The 18302-nt window shown below is 37.1% G+C and overlaps 2 protein-coding genes across 2 annotated transcripts; one reads left to right on the top strand and one right to left on the bottom strand.

Annotated features, from left to right (window-relative positions):
- Positions 1–2089: 2089 nt before the first annotated feature.
- LOC128502608 (glutamine amidotransferase-like class 1 domain-containing protein 3, mitochondrial) lies at positions 2090–5325 on the top strand. Its single transcript, XM_053472451.1, has 4 exons — positions 2090–2278; positions 3962–4133; positions 4264–4465; positions 5037–5325. Exons 1-4 carry the CDS (start codon positions 2171–2173, stop codon positions 5227–5229), a joined length of 675 nt encoding a protein of 224 aa, XP_053328426.1. The 5' UTR covers positions 2090–2170; the 3' UTR covers positions 5230–5325.
- A 10313-nt stretch (positions 5326–15638) lies between these two features.
- LOC128502607 (L-threonyl-[L-threonyl-carrier protein] 4-chlorinase-like) lies at positions 15639–17646 on the bottom strand. Its single transcript, XM_053472450.1, has 6 exons — positions 17378–17646; positions 16975–17191; positions 16777–16868; positions 16342–16481; positions 15996–16100; positions 15639–15794 (listed from the first exon to the last, which is right to left on the bottom strand). Exons 1-6 carry the CDS (start codon positions 17505–17507, stop codon positions 15687–15689), a joined length of 792 nt encoding a protein of 263 aa, XP_053328425.1. The 5' UTR covers positions 17508–17646; the 3' UTR covers positions 15639–15686.
- Positions 17647–18302: the final 656 nt, after the last annotated feature.

Below are 18302 nucleotides of genomic sequence, written 5' to 3'. Positions count from 1 at the left end.
TGTCACCAAAAAAAAAAAAAAAATTAATAAGCAAGTCCTAAAATTCTTTATCTTTACAAAAATTCCAGCATGGAAAGAGTTAAAATATTGGCATTACAAATGCCCATAGGGTGTCTCGTATTAAAAAATGCATGAGTGGATGGGATAAATTGAATTGGCCGGGTTCAAAGGTGTCCCAAATATGGGACATGGGGGCAGTAGGATCAGATGTCTAAATGGCCAAAAAATACACACCTCACAAAGGCGGCCTTTTACCTCCCAAATAACCCAACAAACCCATGCATGTGGGGTATCACTGCGCTCAGGAGATGTTACTGAACACATATTGGGGTGTTGTTTGACAGGGACATATACCAGGAGCGATACATTTATACCTGAAGTACAACGTGTGTGGAAAAAATACAAAAAAATTTACTACCATAAAGTTTCACAAAGGCTGGTGGTAAAATTAGTGCATGGAAAGGGTTAAATTACCAGCATGTGAAATACCTTGGGGTGTCTAGTTTTTAAAAATATATGACTTGATGGGGTAAATTGCATTGGCCGGCTTCAAAGATACCCGAAATGGCACATGGGGGGAAGAATTACCAGATTTGGAAAAAAAGGTTTTGAAATAGCAAAACGCTACCTGTACTTATTGCCCCATAACGTGCAGAAAAAAGCAAAAAAACATAAAAACATTGGGTATTTCTAAACTCAGGACAAATAGTAGAATCTATTTAGCAGGTTTTTTCATTCGTTTTTGCAGATGAGTAAAAGTTTTTTGTTTAAAAAGTGAGAAAAAGTAATTTTTTAACAAAAAATCCCCATATTTTATCATTTTTTTTTTATAGTAAATTAGATGATATGATAAAATTAATGGTATCTAAAGAAAGCCCTGTTTGTCCTGAAAAAAACAATATATAATATGTGTGGGAGCACGAAATGAGAAAGAAGAAAATCACAGCTAAACAGGAACACCGAAAAATGTTAAAATAGCCATTGTCCCACAATATACTACGAGTAATAACCCCTATTGTCCTTAAGGGGTTAATATGTCCCTCACTAAACTGACCATGGCTTGCCACACTGACACAAACATATTTCCCCAATGGAGTTATTATATTATTGCATATGGATAGGGGTTTACTGAATTCCCACTCTACAGGACGAACCCTATAATGGAAGGACACTGAGGACTGCTACCTTGTTTCAATGCTTTATTTAGCATTTATCATATACATGAAGCACATGCTTCTGAGAATATTGTAATACTATCCTAAGTTGTATTTTAAGTGACAACTGGACATGTTAAATGTTTCAATAAAGCAATAAAAAAGCTTGAAACAAAATTCATCTCACCTCAGAATTCAGTATAAAAACAATTAATGTCATAACAAAGTCAAGATTCATGTCGACAAAAGGGATTTTTATTTTGCAATGGTGAAACGTAACATAATGTACAGAGAAATATGATAATTAGAGCCTGTTAGTGTATCAGAAGGGCTACTTTAATCGATCAGCCATAACATTATGACCATTGACAGGTGAAGGGAATAACACTAATAATCTTGTTATCATGGCACCTGTCAGTGGGTGGGATATATAAGGCAGCAAGTGAACATTTCATCCTAAAATTTGATGTGTTAGAAGCAGGAAAAATGGGCAAGCGTAAGGATCTGAGCGACTTTGATAAGGGCCAAGTTGTGATGGCTGGACGACTGTGTCAGAGCATCTCCAAAACTGCAGCTCTTGTGGGTTGTTCCCGGTCTGCAGTGGTCAGTACCATCAAAAGTGGTCCAAGGAAGGAAAAAGCGATACTGTACTGTGGGAGTACCCTGGATTACAATATAGCATTGATTTCCTAACGTTAATTCTATTTAATATAACTACAAACTGAAACATTCTGAGTCATGCAATTTATCTAAAACTGCATAGTACCTTGTATTTACATTATAAAAGATTGTTAAATGTTTGAATGACTTCACAATGGAAAATCCCGTACAAGGAAATAAATACAGTAAGAAATCTGATACACTTCCTTGTAAACAGAGTCCTCCCACCTTTACACAGCGCTTTCGAGAGTATAAATAGACTGCATGAAAGGGCAGACTCCAGCTGCATACTCACTTCCTTGTTAAAGCTACAGAGCTTGCATTTCGTTTGAAGGCCTCGACACTTTTCCGGAGTAATGTCTAAGAAAGTGGCAGTGATCCTCTCAGGTTGTGGCGTGTATGATGGAAGCGAAATTCACGAATCATCTGCCGTTTATGTCCATTTAAGCAGAGCAGGTGCTCAGGTAAGATAAAGCTATCCATATCCAACAATGTGTTTAACCCCTTAAGGACAATGGGCGGTCCCTAAACCCATTGAAAACAATATATTTTGAACATGTACATGTAGACCCAGGCAGATAAAACCACAATATATATTAACTCTTTCTCACTTTGATTAGATATGTATGATGTATTGTGTAAATAGTAAGCTTTAACAAGCATTTATTTTGCGCTTGCACTTCTAATATTGCAGTATTTGACGTTATAAATATTCCCATCAGGCAATTTGTTTTCCTGAATATAACTTTTAAAAATATACTGAAAGTGAGACAAATTATAAAAGTTATGTTTATGCCACACATGCTGCATGAGCATTACAATGTAACGTGAGGCCATATTTACATAATTTGGTGGCAACTGGCCAGTCTGTGCATGTCTTTAACCTCTACCTATCCTCTCAAAGTGTAATGTCAAACCTTTAGCATGCCTAATCATGCGTATGTCTAAAATTAATTTCTATTTTTTCGTGTTTTCACCCTTCCTTTACCTCCCTTTACCACCCTTTACTTACATAAGTAAGTAATAATGATTTTTGTGCTAATTAAAAACAATATTCAACAACCTCACAATATAATAGCTAAAAGATAACTTTTATTGAGTGTACATACTCTCTGACAAGCCACATCACCCCTTCAACTCTTTCTCAATGTAGCACAAGAATATGTCTTTTGCCCTATGGTGTTCTCATTGTACACCTGAACACTTGACAAATGAATGAACTTATTTGGTTCCTTGCACCACCTATGGATGAACGTATTCCTGAGGGACCGCTTGGCGCTCCTCTCGCGTCAATCACGGCTGCACAAAAAAAAAGTTTTTTCAATTGGGGTGGCACACGGGGGGACACAGCATTCTGTAGGGGGAGCCATGGCCCCCTCCTGCCGACTCCACTAACTATAATTACTTTATAATGCCACTGCCAGTTAGATTCCCCACTGAGTTCCATTGTTTCAAAACTTAAATATAAAATCTCAGTTATAATGCCTACAAAACCCTCCAGATCCTACGTAAATTTCTACCATAATCACAACAAAGAATTTGCAGTCTATAGCTTAACTAAAACTAGTAAAACTAGTACCTACTGTGTGCTGAAACAAAAATTTTAGCTTGCACATATTTTTTTCTATGAACTGGTAATAAAAGCAAATAAATACTTATTACAGTTAATACATTCAATTTCCCTAATCATACCTTGACTGGGTCCACCCATTTGGTGGAAGGTTGAAGTGTCCATATCTTCCCCTGATATGTATAGTGCCCCTGCCAATTAATATATAAAAAGAGTATATGGTGTAGCCACACATCTCTCAAAAGAGTGCAATGCACCTGTAGCATTTTCATGTTATCTATACATTTGCTCCAAAAGCACAATGTGTAATTCAAATTTTGGGAACCATAAAATGGCATCTTGTCTTTTTTACATTGATAAGTATGCAGTGGTGCTACTAAAGAAGGTAAGGTCAGGAAAGTTGACATTTGACAATGGAAGATACAGCATGACAGCCTCTTCAGATAAATATACTTGTATATAATATATATATATAAAAAAAAAAAAACACAGGCCAAGGCTTGCTCCTAAAGCCTGTGAATACACATATTAACCATGACACATATTAACCATGACACATATTCTTTTTGTTCCACAGACAGTATTTTTTGCACCTAACATAAATCAGATGCATGTGGTCGATCATATCAAGGGACAACCAACAGAAGAAAAACGCAATGTTCTTACTGAAAGCGCAAGAATTGCAAGAGGAAACATTAAGGATCTGAAAGATTTGAAAGTTAGTGAATATGATGCGCTTATAATACCAGGTAAATAAATATTTTTAAATGTATATTACACTCCATTTATCTGCTCTTCAAAGACTGATATAGAAATACACACGCATGTGTTTTCTTTGAATAAATCTTTGATAATCTGTTTTTTTCTTTGGTATCTTAGGAGGATTTGGAGTTGCTAAAAATCTATCAACCTGGGCTGTGGAGGGAAAGGACTGTTCGGTTTTAAAAGCTATTGAAGATGTGTTCAAGGCATTTCACAATGCCAAGAAACCAATTGGTCTGTGCTGTATATCCCCAGTGCTGGCAGCTAAACTCCTTCCTGGATGTGAAGTCACCGTTGGCCATGATACTGAAAGTGAAAAGTAAGTGAGGGAAAGCTTTGGGGAATCTACACTTTTAGATTCACATGATACAATGTGAGATTTTGATTTCTTGCTGTCTTGAGGAAATGTCTGCAGGCACAGTTTGGAACTAGGCTGAGTAATTTCCATGCACCCTCATAGAATCCAGAGTCTATACAATATGCATACCTGGGAACTTCTAGGCTCTGGCTACACAGAGTCCTCCCTCTTCGGTAGGGACAATGCTGTTGGGGGGGGGGGTGAGGATGTTGCTGGTGGGGATAGCCCCAAATGCTTTACATTTGTGTTGAGCTGGGAGAGGGAAATAGATGGAGAGTGGCGTATGCTAAAATGCCGCGCCTGTGACCCAGAGGTTATAGTCCATGATGCTGAGACTTAGAGAAGCAGATCTTCACCCAGAGTAGCTAGACAAAACCCAGAGAGTTCCCAGGTATGACAATGAGTAAACTATAAGTTTTACATTTCTAGTTTCAGTAACTCTAGTTTGACATTTCACATTATTGCTTTTATAATATTTCTGCATGCCAGTGCTATCATCTTTATATTAAATTCAATTTTGTGTGTCCTCTAGATGGCCAAATGCTGCCACAGCTGATGACATTAAGAAACTTGGTTGTAAACATGTCAACAAGCACGCCAATGAGGCTCATGTGGACGAGAACAACAAATTAGTTACCGCCAGCGCTTTCATGTGCAACTGCCCAATTCATGAAATCTACGATGGCATTGGAGAAATGGTTAAAGCTGTTCTCAAACTAATTTAAATCAGTATTAAAAAAACTTGAAAGTATTGCTACATTTTTGAGATGTTATTTGAATAATTTGTTAATAAACAATTAAAACATGTTATTTATCTGGCATTTGCAGTGTCTTTGAGTCATCAATATGAGTATGTGTCACTTTATTTTTTGGCCAGGTTCTTGGTACTCAAGGAGAAATATAACATTGGTTTCAAGCCCCCACCCTCGTAGTCTAGAAGAGGTGCATATCTCAGACTGTATTAAGTGGGTTAGATTGAGGGATTCTCTGATCTCCCTAATGAGCACATGGTTAGACGCCTGAAGATCACTGTGGCTAGAACTCCATTGAAGTTCTGGAGCATAATAACTTTTGTAGCTAACCTATATGGATGCATATACTGTAACACTGCCCCTCTGAGCGTTAGGGCCTCTGGAAATACATTGTCAAGCAAAGTGGTACACAAATCCGTAGTACTTATAGGATCATATCAGTAGCCTGAAGACTAGGTTTCTGGAAACCAAACAAGGCTTGGTATTATTATTTATTGTTATATAAAACACCACCATTTGCTGCAGCGCGCTGTACAATGGGTAAAGAGAACATAACAAGGAGTATATAACATTATATTGTTATATAACAATTTGACTTACATAAACCGGTAAGGAGAGCCCTGCTCAAACAAGCTTACAACCTAGAGGGAATTGGGGTGTATTACACGAGGTAAAAGTGCTACTGTTAAGGATGGGTCAGCCACACTAGTATTGCAGGAGAGGGAATAGGAAAGGTGAACTAAGGAATACAGGAGTAAGGGCGTTAACGTGTAAGTTCATAGGCATCCTTAAAAAAGTGAGTTTTGAAAGACTGAAGGCATGGGGAAAGAAGGATATGCCGAGGAAGAGGATAGGAGCAGCCCTTGAGACGTAGAGAGATGAGACCGTAGTTGGATAGATCAGTCTAGTCCAGGGAGGGCATTTTCAAGATTGGAGTTGAATACTTGAAGGAGGATGGGTCTGATCTAGTAGAGAAAGAGAGGTAATACATTGAACAATAGTACTGTGGAACTTATTATTTAAACCTCTAGTATCTAATGTCCAACATGCTCTCTATTGCACAAAAGGGATCCACAATGCATTTCAAGACAAGGTACTATACACTTTTAAATGCCAAGCAGGCCTTTTGGTTGAGCCAGAAATACAGTCTGTGTCCTTGGTTTTCAATAAAGAATGTAGTTGCTCAGTTATAAGACGACCCTGATTATAGATCGACCCCACAAAATTTGAATATTAATTTAGGGGGGAAGCCTCATTATAAGGCTACCTTATAGGAAAAAAAGTTTTACTAGTAAATATTAATTCACATGTAAACATTTTTTAAAAATATTTAATTAAAACTAAGAATGAGATTTTCACTTTTTTTTTTTTTTTAAATCATATTTATTCATTTTGCATATGACAGGAAAAAAAAACCATTACATTAACTAGATAAAATCACATAAACATGTAAAATTAGTCATAAGCATATTATCAAAAGTTTAGTATAAGGAAAAAAAATAAATGATATTTACATTTATTGTTTTTATTTCCTTTTATTTGCCAACCTGTCCTCCAGTTATGCACATATGTACATCTGCTCCAGATTTGCCTTATAGCCCTCTATATGCCATACTGCCCCAGATATGCCTTATAGCCCCCTATTTGCCACTCTGTCTCCCTGAAATGCCTTATACCACCAATATGCCACTCTGCCTCTCAGATATGCCTTTTACCTCCTGATATGCCGCTCTGCCTCCCAGATATGCCTTATACTCCCCCAAACTTACCAATGCATCTTGAACGGCTAAGAGATGCACACAGACAGACAATCTCAGATGCTATCTGGCCTTTCCGCCAGGGCTTCTATGACTGAACACTGGAAGGTTGCATGCTCCATCATAGAAGCCCCAGTGGAAGTGCCGGCAGAAGCAGAGGTTGTCTACACGTAGAGCGGCGCTGCAGGGGAACTGGATCCTCCTCTCTGGTCATGGTCTCTAAAATCAGAAATAAACAAGACACAATGGCACAGTACCCTCACAGCCAAAGGGTACGTGCAAAATTTACACGTTACTGGGAAACATTATTCTACTTCATTCCGCTATTAACATTTTTATTTAATTATTTTTTTAATTTTAAGTTTTAATTTTAAGTTTTGCTTTTTTTAATTGAATCATCTATTTGCCTGGTGGTTTTCCACCTTTCAGATCCTGGCACATAGCACTTTCCTGAAAAGCACTTTGACCATTGCAGCACTTGAAGCATCATTCCAAGAACTTTATGAGAAGCACCTTAGAAGGAACTCAGGACCTTCTAATTCCTACTGCGGTTCTCATCTTATGATCTATATTCCTGTAAGTGTTCTGAAATGTATTCTTTTTGTTTCAGCTGTGAGGGTATTGTGCCATTGTGTCTTATTTTTTTCTGATTTTTAGAGACCGTAAAAAGAAAGATTTTGAGAAGAGCCTGATTTTGTTTTTCCTCTTCTGAGTGCATAAAATACACAGATTTATATTCTACAGCTATGGCCAAATGTTTTGAGAATTACACAAATATACATATTCGCAAAGTCTGCTGCCTCAGTTTAGATGATGGCAATTTGCATATACTCCAGAATGTTATGAAGAGTGATCAGATGAATTGCAATCAATTGTAAAGTCCCTCTTTGCCAAGAAAATGAACTTAATCCCAAGACAACATTCCCACTGCATTTTAGCCCTGGCCCAAAAGGACCATCTAACATCATGTCAGCGATACGCTCGCTAACACAGGTGAGAGTGTTGACGTGGACAAGGCTGGAGATCACTCTGTTATGCTGACTGAGTTAGAATGTAAAAGGAGGGTGGTGCTTGACATCATTGTTCTTCCTCTGTTAACCATGGTTAGCTGCAAGGAAACACGTGATGTCATCATTGCATTATACAAAAAGGGCTTCACAGGCAAGGAGATTGCACCTAAATCAACCATTTATTGGATCATCAAGAACATCAAGGAGAGAGGTTCAATTGTAGTGAAGAATGTGTCAGGGCGCCCAAGAAAGTCCAGCAAGTGCCAGGACTGTCTCCTAAAGTTGATTCAGCTGTGGGATCAGCAGCCACTGGTAGGGCAAAATTTAATCACTGAATTATCCATAATCCACTGAATTTATCACATGATAAATGTGATAAATTTAACAACATTAATAAAACTTTGCTCAAATGGGCGAACAAATGGCTCTACAGACCTGATGACATTTACATCCCGACTAGATCTTTTATGTGCTCCTTGATGCATTATCTATGTTGTTTCTCTAGGGTAATGTCTGTTGTACATGACTGAATAATTATCACTGAGCCCTTTTAATTTTCTTCCCTTCTGAGCTCAATGCTGCCACATTCAAACATGTTTCTTTGTAATTCTTTGTTGCTGGAATTGTTGTATTCATTTATACAGAAAAAAACAGTTATTTTTTTTATTTCATCATTATATTCTGCAGCGCTAAACAATGGGTAATCAGGACACAACAGGTAGTAAATCACGTACCAATATGGACTCACGGAAACAAAAATTGAGGAGGGGCCTGGTCAAACAAGCGTACAATTGTTTCTAAAAACATCATTATTTGTCCTCTGGCCACCTATCCCTTTTTTTCATCATTCCATTCCTCCCTTTAAGAGAGTAAAGTGCAAATATTTGAAGTGGTCCAGCTGCTCCACTGAATTCCTGTGAAAACATTATTTAAATGAATTGTCTCACTACTCATATGTATATATGCATATGTATTAGAAGAGTAGGAAGGTATTGTTACATTTCTGGGGAACTTTATAAAAAGAAGTTTCACAGACTGACATCATTATGAACTAAAAATAAATGTTTTGAGTGATACCCTTTGATAACTCTGCTATAACTAGTCTTTATAATTAAAACTCTAATAGCGCATTAGCTTAATACGTCTGCAAACATTTTCAGTGTGAGTCATAGTGGAGATTCTTCTTTCTAACTATACACTAATATTTCACAATCATAATTACAACAGGAAAGTGACACAAGAACATTATGACCCTGTTTCGTTTTCAGGCAATCTATTTTCTCTATTACAGGCTCGATTGTAAAATGATTATACAAAACAAAGCAAGAATTCAGCATATGGCCAGTGACTACCATTAAAAAACATCTATCTAAGGCTTAAGTATTGGGGATTCTGTTACACTATATGATCATATTGTACTACGACAAAGTACCTTAAATTTGGCGAGTCCTATGTAATTTTTCATGTCTATATTGCTTACCAAGGAGTTGAATCAGTGGAACTGCACTTCATTTTAACCCAAATGAGACTCATTGCTCAACCCTAAATGAATATATATATATTTTCTGGACATGCACTGAATTCTTGCTCTGTTTTGTGTACTTATTGCTCATTATTATTCTAGCAACAACCCGGCAATCTGAATTGTTATGCATTTAATGCTTTTTCAGTTGTGTGCTCCTCTGGTTTTGTATGAAATAATTATAATCATATATATATATTATCAGCTTTATCATATTAGATGGGTAGTTGAATATTGTTATTGAAAATGAATGTTTCAATCAACTTCGAGAAAAAAAGAATTTTCACAAAAGATCATTCAATTTGTTAGATCAAAAGTTTTTTTTTTCATTAGATCTACTCTAAAATATGCAATAGTAACAATCTTTTTCAGGGGGGGGTAACCCGTAGCCAGCCCCCACTCAACAAAAAATGAAAATGAACTGTTATTGATTATGATAGCTCCGTGTTAGATCAGGTTTGATCAGACAAAATTTTTGTTAGATCTAGTCTAATTACTGAGATATTGCATATTTAATGAGGGGGCTCTCCCCTCCTCAACTGCAATTTGGGTTTTTTTTTAATTGATTTTGGTAGATATTCGTTAGATCCGGTAAGAAGGAAACAAACTTTTAATTACATTTTCAAATCAACAGCTTTGACCGAACATCTATGCTGTAAGGTAAGCACTGTTCCTGGTGTCTGTGTCACTTTGAGGTTATTTCGGCCTCAGGTCATATGTTCGAACAGACTAATTACTGGGGATTTTGAAGTGAGTCATGTGGTAAACATAAATCTGGGAAACGCTATGTTATTTTTCAAATGTTGCAATGGACAGCATTACGTTGAGTGTCACAAACATATCTATAGTTTTTTTTATCTGGTGACAGCAAAAAGCCAAAGTGCTGGGGGGCTCTTCCTATGTTGTGCTTTAACTCCTAAAGATTTTAAGGAAGAAACATCTTATGACCAAGCAAGACAACCTGTTTCTTAGACTAACCATGAAACCATATGTAGCTAAGGTTTTCTAACATAGACAGATACACTCAACATCAGTATATTCCTAGCAGTCTCAGTCCATCCTACACCTGAACAATGAAGGCTGATGCCAACAAAATGAAAACATTTTATGAGGCCAATGGCTACACTGGTGATAATTGTTGAATTAGAATCGTCAGTTTTCCTAAAATAATGTACCACTGCTGTAACACAAAATCTAGGAACATTCAATTTTCCATACTGCTTAAACAACAGAAGCCAGCATTTACTAGGAAAAAACATGCAAACATTAATGTAGTCTAAACATTCTATACATCTCAGGGAGCCACAAACAAGGCAGAGAATTGCAGAGATCCCAGGGAACATGCTGACAAAAAACCAAGAGATCCCAAAACACATGGGGAATGCGTAAGTTGCCATTAAGCATTAAATGTCCCCTTAAAGCTGGACAAATGTCTGTAAGTAAATCATCCATGTGAACAGAAATGAAAAAAAAAAGCTTTGCAACATGGAGAATAAACTCACCAAACTGTTTACAATGGTAGCCTGCAAAAATAATAAAAAGGGGATGTGTATGGAAAGGTTTTAACTAAAATACAATTATAAGGGTGTGTGTAAATATATTAAATAATATATAGTCGTATAAAACAATATTACATGAAATATAGTGAACCGCATTGCACTGTTGATTGTTCATACAGTTTTGTTACCTAACATGTCCAACAGAAGATGTGGATTTGTGATCCATTAAGTTTCCACCACAGCATATCCTGTTAAGGTTAGAAATCAGAACGTGTATCATTGGGCCATTTCTGTGCATTAAATGATTAAATCATTTCACAGTTCTTTATTTCCAAGATAGGACTAATGGCAATGCATTGCAAATTTTTATCTATCTATCTATCTATCTATCTATCTATCTATCTATCTATCTATCTATCTATCTATCTATCTATCTATCTATCTATCTATCTATCTAGTATCTCTCTAAATATTGGTGGTGAGGAGCAACAGAAAACAATGTCAGTTACATGCTCCAGATTTTGCCTAGAGGCACAAAAAATCAGAGCGGGTCACACGGTTTCTAGTTTATGTCAGTTTCTGTATACTACTGTCATGTCACACAGGATGTTATCTTAACTATCACTCGTCTCGTTGCCAAATTGATAAAGAATGCGGCCTGAAGGTATCTTAGCACCGTGCTATTGACAGACTGCAAAGGCAGATAAGTTACTGCTTAGTTAGCCGTGTTACGAGCATTACAATGTATACAGTCTCTTCAGATTGCTGAGAGGCTGCCTGCTAGTGTGATTAAATACACTGTGTACAGTGGTGGGATTCAATTTTTTTAGTAACCACTTCTGAGATTTCATACTAAAAAATAAAAACCTCACACACACTCAGGCAGTCTCTCTCTCACACACACACACACACACTCAGGCAGTCTCTCTCTCACACACACACACACACACTCAGGCAGTCTCTCTCTCACACACACACACACACACTCAGGCAGTCTCTCTCTCACACACACACACACACACTCAGGCAGTCTCTCTCTCACACACACACACACACACTCAGGCAGTCTCTCTCTCACACACACACACACAGACTCAGGCAGATAAGTTACTGCTTAGTTAGCCGTGTTACGAGCATTACAATGTTTACAGTCTCTTCAGGTTGCTGAGAGGCTGCCTGCTAGTGTGATTAAATACACTGTGTATGGCAGCATGGAAATTATGTTAGATTTGTTCATGCATTTGCCAGCTCCCTCTCACACATCTGAGATGGTTCCCAGAATATGTGGTCAAGGTTCAAAGTGTTAAGCATTCATTAATCCAATAAATCTAACAAGCGCTGCTTATTAAATATTAGCAAATGAAAATAAATACAGTGAGGGAATTTAAACATGCATGGGATAGGCATAGGGCTTATTAGTGTTTGAGCGTTTATAGCAGATAAAACAGGAAGCCTAGATGGGTTGAATTGGCCTGTTTTTTTTTTTATATCTCTCTAAATAAAGAAGGAAAAATGAACATTTCCAGGGAAACTTTGCCACTAGGCAGGCACATCTTTTCATAACGCTGGCTACTGGAGCTAAACATACACTTTATGGGCAGAAAACAAATGTTATCAAACCAATATATCTTATAAAGACCTACCCTACATAACGGGGTGTAAATAATATGCCAATGGAAATTAACTTCCATTGCTTGCAAGGAAGGCTGTGCATTAGTTTAGCTCTATGGACAAGTAAGGATTATATTTATAATTTTGGGAAGCTTCTATTGCATACACATGCTCCCTCCATATGCCCTATCTCTTGTCAGTTTTTTTCTATGCAGCTACACACTCTCCTGTCAGTTTCTCCTATGTAGCGTCACATTCTCTCACACACTGATTCTCTCCCCTCCCTTTTCTAGCTCCCTCTCCCATCTCTTCTGTCAATTTGTCCTGTGCAACTGCACATTCTCTCTCACATTGATTCCCCCTTTTCCAAACACCCCTCCCTTTTCTTCTGTCAGTATGTCTCTGCAGCTTGCCAGAGTGATGAGAGGAGACCAGACAGTGGCTGGATAAGGTGAGTGAGCAGGTGGAAGTGCAGGTACAAGGCAGGGGGAGAGGGCAAGGGCACAGACAGGGCAAGGAGGGAAGAGAAGGATGTGGGGAAGGGATAGATAGAGGAGTAGGGGGATAAACACAGGGGCACAGAGAAACCCAGGGGGAAAGTGCAGTTGCACGAACAGGACTGTGGAAGTGAATAGGGGACACAGCGGGAGAGACCTATTTTTGTGCAAAAATACTTTAAAAAAAAACGCCACATGTCATCCAAACCGAAAGGGCAGGAAAGCAAACTTTGTTGTTAAATGATGAATTAACCAAAATAAAACAAAAAAATGTCTGAAATGATTTTGTGCCTCATGTTCAAGTCAAGCTACCTGGGTTCTGGTCACAAAGGGAAAAAACTGGCTGTTAGGAAGAAGTCTTCTCCATACAAAAACCTACAGTAGATCCAGTTTTGGTATTAATTTGGTATTAATACTAGCCACTTGACAATTCACACCTACATATGTCTTAACATCACAAATATTCACATGACATGTATGTCCATTAACATCAGTGAGCGGTCCCACTAAAATTTGCCCATTTTTGGAGTTTGAAATTAGGTGGGGTATAGGGTGTGCTGCAACATTTGGTGACCCAGAGTTTCTGTGTGGTTGCCCAGGATTCTATTTTTTCCCCACCTACAGAGATGGCTGTATTTGTTTGTCCAGCTCTCATCACTGGTTCATCAAGAAAAAAAATAAGAAGCCTGCCTTCTTCTTGTTGTGGTGTCCTTTTGCAAAACAAAAGCTTGCAGAAAAATCACTTGTGCTTGTAAATGTAAATCTAGTGTGCTTTTTAAGATATCTAGGTAATTTCAAGTGTTTTTGGCATTTTTTCCAAATACCATATTTTTCAGTTCCATGCACTAAATAATTCCATTCAATTGTATCAGCCTGGTCCTTCTTAACAATACTGATTAACTGATTGCTGTCCCAATAAACTTACTAAGATGTCTACGATAAAAGTGTACCAGCACATCAAGACTTTTTTGCAGAGGTAGGGAGATTTCATAACTGCTGCATAGGTGACCAAGCTGTATAAAACAGCTTGTACTCTCCTCTGTCAACAGAAGTCAGCTTTGCTGGCTTCATACTGAGAGATGTGGCCTAATATCACTCAGGTGTAAATGCTGGTACCAGAAAGTTTTAGGAGGAGAGAAGAGTACCAGGAGGGTCTGTCCTGTCACAGCTAGGTTTTCTGATTTCGTCGTTTTCTGAAGCGTCACAATTCCCCTCCAGTTTCACTAGAGTGTATCTGCCCACTAAAAAGAGTCACCTTGGGATGAGTCCACTACAGCTTAATTTCCAAGCAAGGTTGTTTACAAGTGAGGCCGAGGAATTTATAGGGCTACCTCACATGTACCTCATATAAAAATATGAAGTTTATTGGAAAATAATAATAAAGCCAATGGAAAGAAGTCTCACATGTTTCAATTGGACTTTCGGGGGTATTCATCAGTTGGAGTATGGAGATGCATTAATTGCTCACATTTCTTTCTTCATTGTTGTGTTTTGTGGCTGGGAATGTCACTATTTTGCACCCTGCCTTCACTGTTCAAGCCACCATTACTGTTACCGTTTTGGGCCTAAAAGGTAGAGAATGAATAATGGGTGCACCGGAGGGAGACTGAGACCCAAGACTCTGAGAGAAGGTCACTATGGGTTCAATCTGGTTGCTGGGGTAAGGCTGAGGATGCCACCTGGTTGCTGGACAACTGCCGTGGATGCAATCAGCTCTGTGTATCATGTACGCTGTTTATAATTCTGTTGATCATATCCATGTAGGGCTGATAGAATTTGCTGCCAACCTGTATTATTTCCACTTGCAATGTCAGTTATTCTTCATTCAAGAAAATCCATATGCAACATTTTAGGTTTTAAAATACATTTTTATTTAAAACTGTAATGTTATTGTAACAAAGCATAATAACTTTACAATTGTACACTGCACAAAGATGATCACAATAGAAGCATTTTTAAATAATCATAAAACTTAAAATATTTAAATAACGTATGAATAAGTGTTTTACAAAGAAATAACAATATCAATACCTGGGGTTAGGGAGTGTTTTTCATATATTTGTCTCCAGAATATAAGATTTACTTGAGTGTCCCATCTACTTAGCAGCAGCAGAGATAACTTAGATGGTACTTAGACTTAGGTAGGTGTCAGTAAATGGCTCTCATGCTTCATATGCTTGCCATGGCCTCAGAAAAGCCTTGATTTTGACATGGGGCCATAGGCAGAAACCAAGGTTGCATATAGGATATTCTGCTTTTGAGTAGTAGCAGAGATAGAGTTGCCTAGCGTGTTTAACATGTTATATTAATGACCACTTGAAGATATGCTCGTTCTCTTCAGGTGAACTATAACAAATGTGTAACAAAAAGAGAAGTGAACTTATTGTGATGACCAGTCTTTCTATACTGGAAATTATTATATATTAGTAAGGAACACATGCATTAGAATGATCAGGTATAATCCTTGGCTGTTTTTGTTTTGTTAAATTACTTAAATACATCTCATAACTAATATGTGTACTTTTTTAAGATTATTAAAATGTTTTGGTAAAAAAGTTGGGAGCGTGGTTTTGAAAGTTCTGAAACTCATCTGTTCCAGCCACTAGAACGGTTGCTGGAAATGTTCTAGGACGTTCTGGGTCCTGCAAAAGTGAAATATTAATATTAATCAGTAGCTGATTATATAAACATGCAGAAAGCGTTATCTAATTCATGAGTGGCACAAAAACAATCTTCTTTTTTATATAGATTGTAGATTGTAGTAAAATCTATGAAACTGAGGAGTTGTGCACATTTAATACACCATAATACAAGTCTTAATATTACAAGCTTTGATTTCTAACCTTAACAGGATATGCTGCGGTGGGAACATAACGGATCACAAATCCACATCTTCTCCTGTTGGACATGTTGGGTTCACTGGCATGAACAGTCAGTCCATCATGTATCTGCAAATGTTAAAATGAAAATATTATTTTAAATATACCCTTATATTTGAACTTGTATGTTTGGATCCCCTGGTACTTTTATATATCTGCACATGCATATACACTTATAGACTGGTACTTATACATGATATTCTGTACCATTATCTAATTGTTGTACATAGTTAGGTTTTTTATAGAAATCCCCCTTTTTCTCTTGGCACATTAATGTTTCATTTAAATTTCACGCAGATAATTTACTTACAGACATTTGCCCAGCTTTAAGAGGACACTCAACCGCTTTGTCTGCATTCACCAAATGCTTTGGGATCTCCTGGTTTGCTGTCAGCATGTTTCCCGGTATCTCTGCAGTTTTGTGCTCAAAAACACCATGTTTGTGACTGCCTAAAAATAGAGATTATTTATATTATTACATTGATGTTTTGTAAGACTTACCCCATGATATGTATTTCCCACATTTATAGTACTTAGGATGGTGTAAATAATGTCTATTATTGTTTCATCTATAAATTGTGTAAGATGACTTAATTTTTTGTTACTTTTTTGTTACACTTTTTAAAAAGAAATATTTCATATAATAGTTATAATATTTTGTCTGCAATTGTGGAAAATGAACATGTCTCTTTCAAATATATTTCCTGAACATGTTTCAAATTGATTACATTACTTAACAGTATACCTGGAATTATTTGCAGCACTCCATTTTCTGTGTCCACATCATCAAATGCCAGCCACACGGAAGCCACTGGGCCACCTTCGAAACCCCAGTACCTGTATTACAAAGGGTAACCAAGTGTTAGTGGTATATTGGTGCAAATAACTTAGTAGTAATTTATTGTCAAATGCGTTGTGAACCAATTTGATTTGTTTCACTTACTTGATGTCCTGGTGCCAGGCTACATATGGCGCAGTGTCACCTTTATGTGGGACATCAGATGAAGGATATTTACAGATAAACCTAGAGTCTAGGAGGATAACATTAGGTCCCAGCACTGCAGTGATTGCATGCAGTAAGTTGGAATGGGAAGCCAATTTCATCACCCATTCATACTCCATGTGGATGTTGTGCAGGCTGTACTGAGCATAGTCCTTGCCTGTTACATACATTAAAAGTTTATATTTTAGAAATCCACACATTAGTAAAATACAGTCATGAAGATACAATGTATATTTTTTTCTAATGTCCTATTCAATGCAATCAGAAGACACCATTATATTAAACAACATGCTGGTGTTGTGGGTTATCACTCTCATTATGGGAACCATTGTGGTTAACTTACCAAATTTTTGTTCCAGTTTTTCATATTCTTTAGAGGCAAGTTCCAGCTCATTCTTATCCAAAACATTGATTGATGTCAGGTAGCCATTGGCATCATATAATTCTTTCATCTGGTTGGCATTCATCTTCATTGTTGATGAGTAAAGTTTCAGCTGGACTGAGACTCTTAGGAGTGTGTTGGTATTAAATGTACCTGCCTGTGTTAATACCTATCTTATATACACCTCTCCCCGCCTCTTACAAGGTTATTATTAGTAAGCCGTCACTTTCTTTACTAAAATTATAATTTCTTCCTGGAGGTTTGAGTAAATGTTTTAGCCTGTAAGTACACAATATGACTAATCTACACTGGTAATGGCTATTTCCTTGTTTATATTGTGCTTTTATGGCAAGTTCTTGGTGCTGGAAATTCCGTCATGATGTGGTAATTCAGGAAAGAAGAACATTCAAAAATGAAAGCCAGTCTTGTTTTGTGGTTTAATCTTTATATATTTTTCAATGTCTTGTTTATTCTGAGTTTTGTTAAAAATATGGGAGGGCACTGGGTAAGATAATGTATATGGTCCATTGATTGTTTTAACAGATGTAAAGAGGAAACAATTCATACATGTGTTTTATGATTATTGTATCTGATATTTATATGTACAACCAATTATGTTGAATTTTACATATTTCTTTTGTTTATTACATTTTATTCAATTGTATATTTAATATAATTCCTGCCATTTTTTATATACATCAAAATACACTACTAGTCTCAAGAGGAATCCCAGCCTCCTCCCACCATTATTATTTCTCTGTATTTGTGTTTGAAGTGTTGAGAGGCCACTTTCTGTGTGTTAGGCAGCAGCTCCAATATATTTCACTTTACCCAAGGAAAGCCCTTCCATTTATTTTGTTTATTTATTCAATGTATATGTGTGTTG

This window comes from Spea bombifrons, chromosome 8 (genome assembly GCF_027358695.1).
Source record: "Spea bombifrons isolate aSpeBom1 chromosome 8, aSpeBom1.2.pri, whole genome shotgun sequence".
NCBI classification, from domain to species: domain Eukaryota; kingdom Metazoa; phylum Chordata; class Amphibia; order Anura; family Pelobatidae; genus Spea; species Spea bombifrons.
The sequence above is the reverse complement of the archived record's forward strand: the minus strand, read 5'-3'. Positions and strand labels throughout refer to the sequence as shown.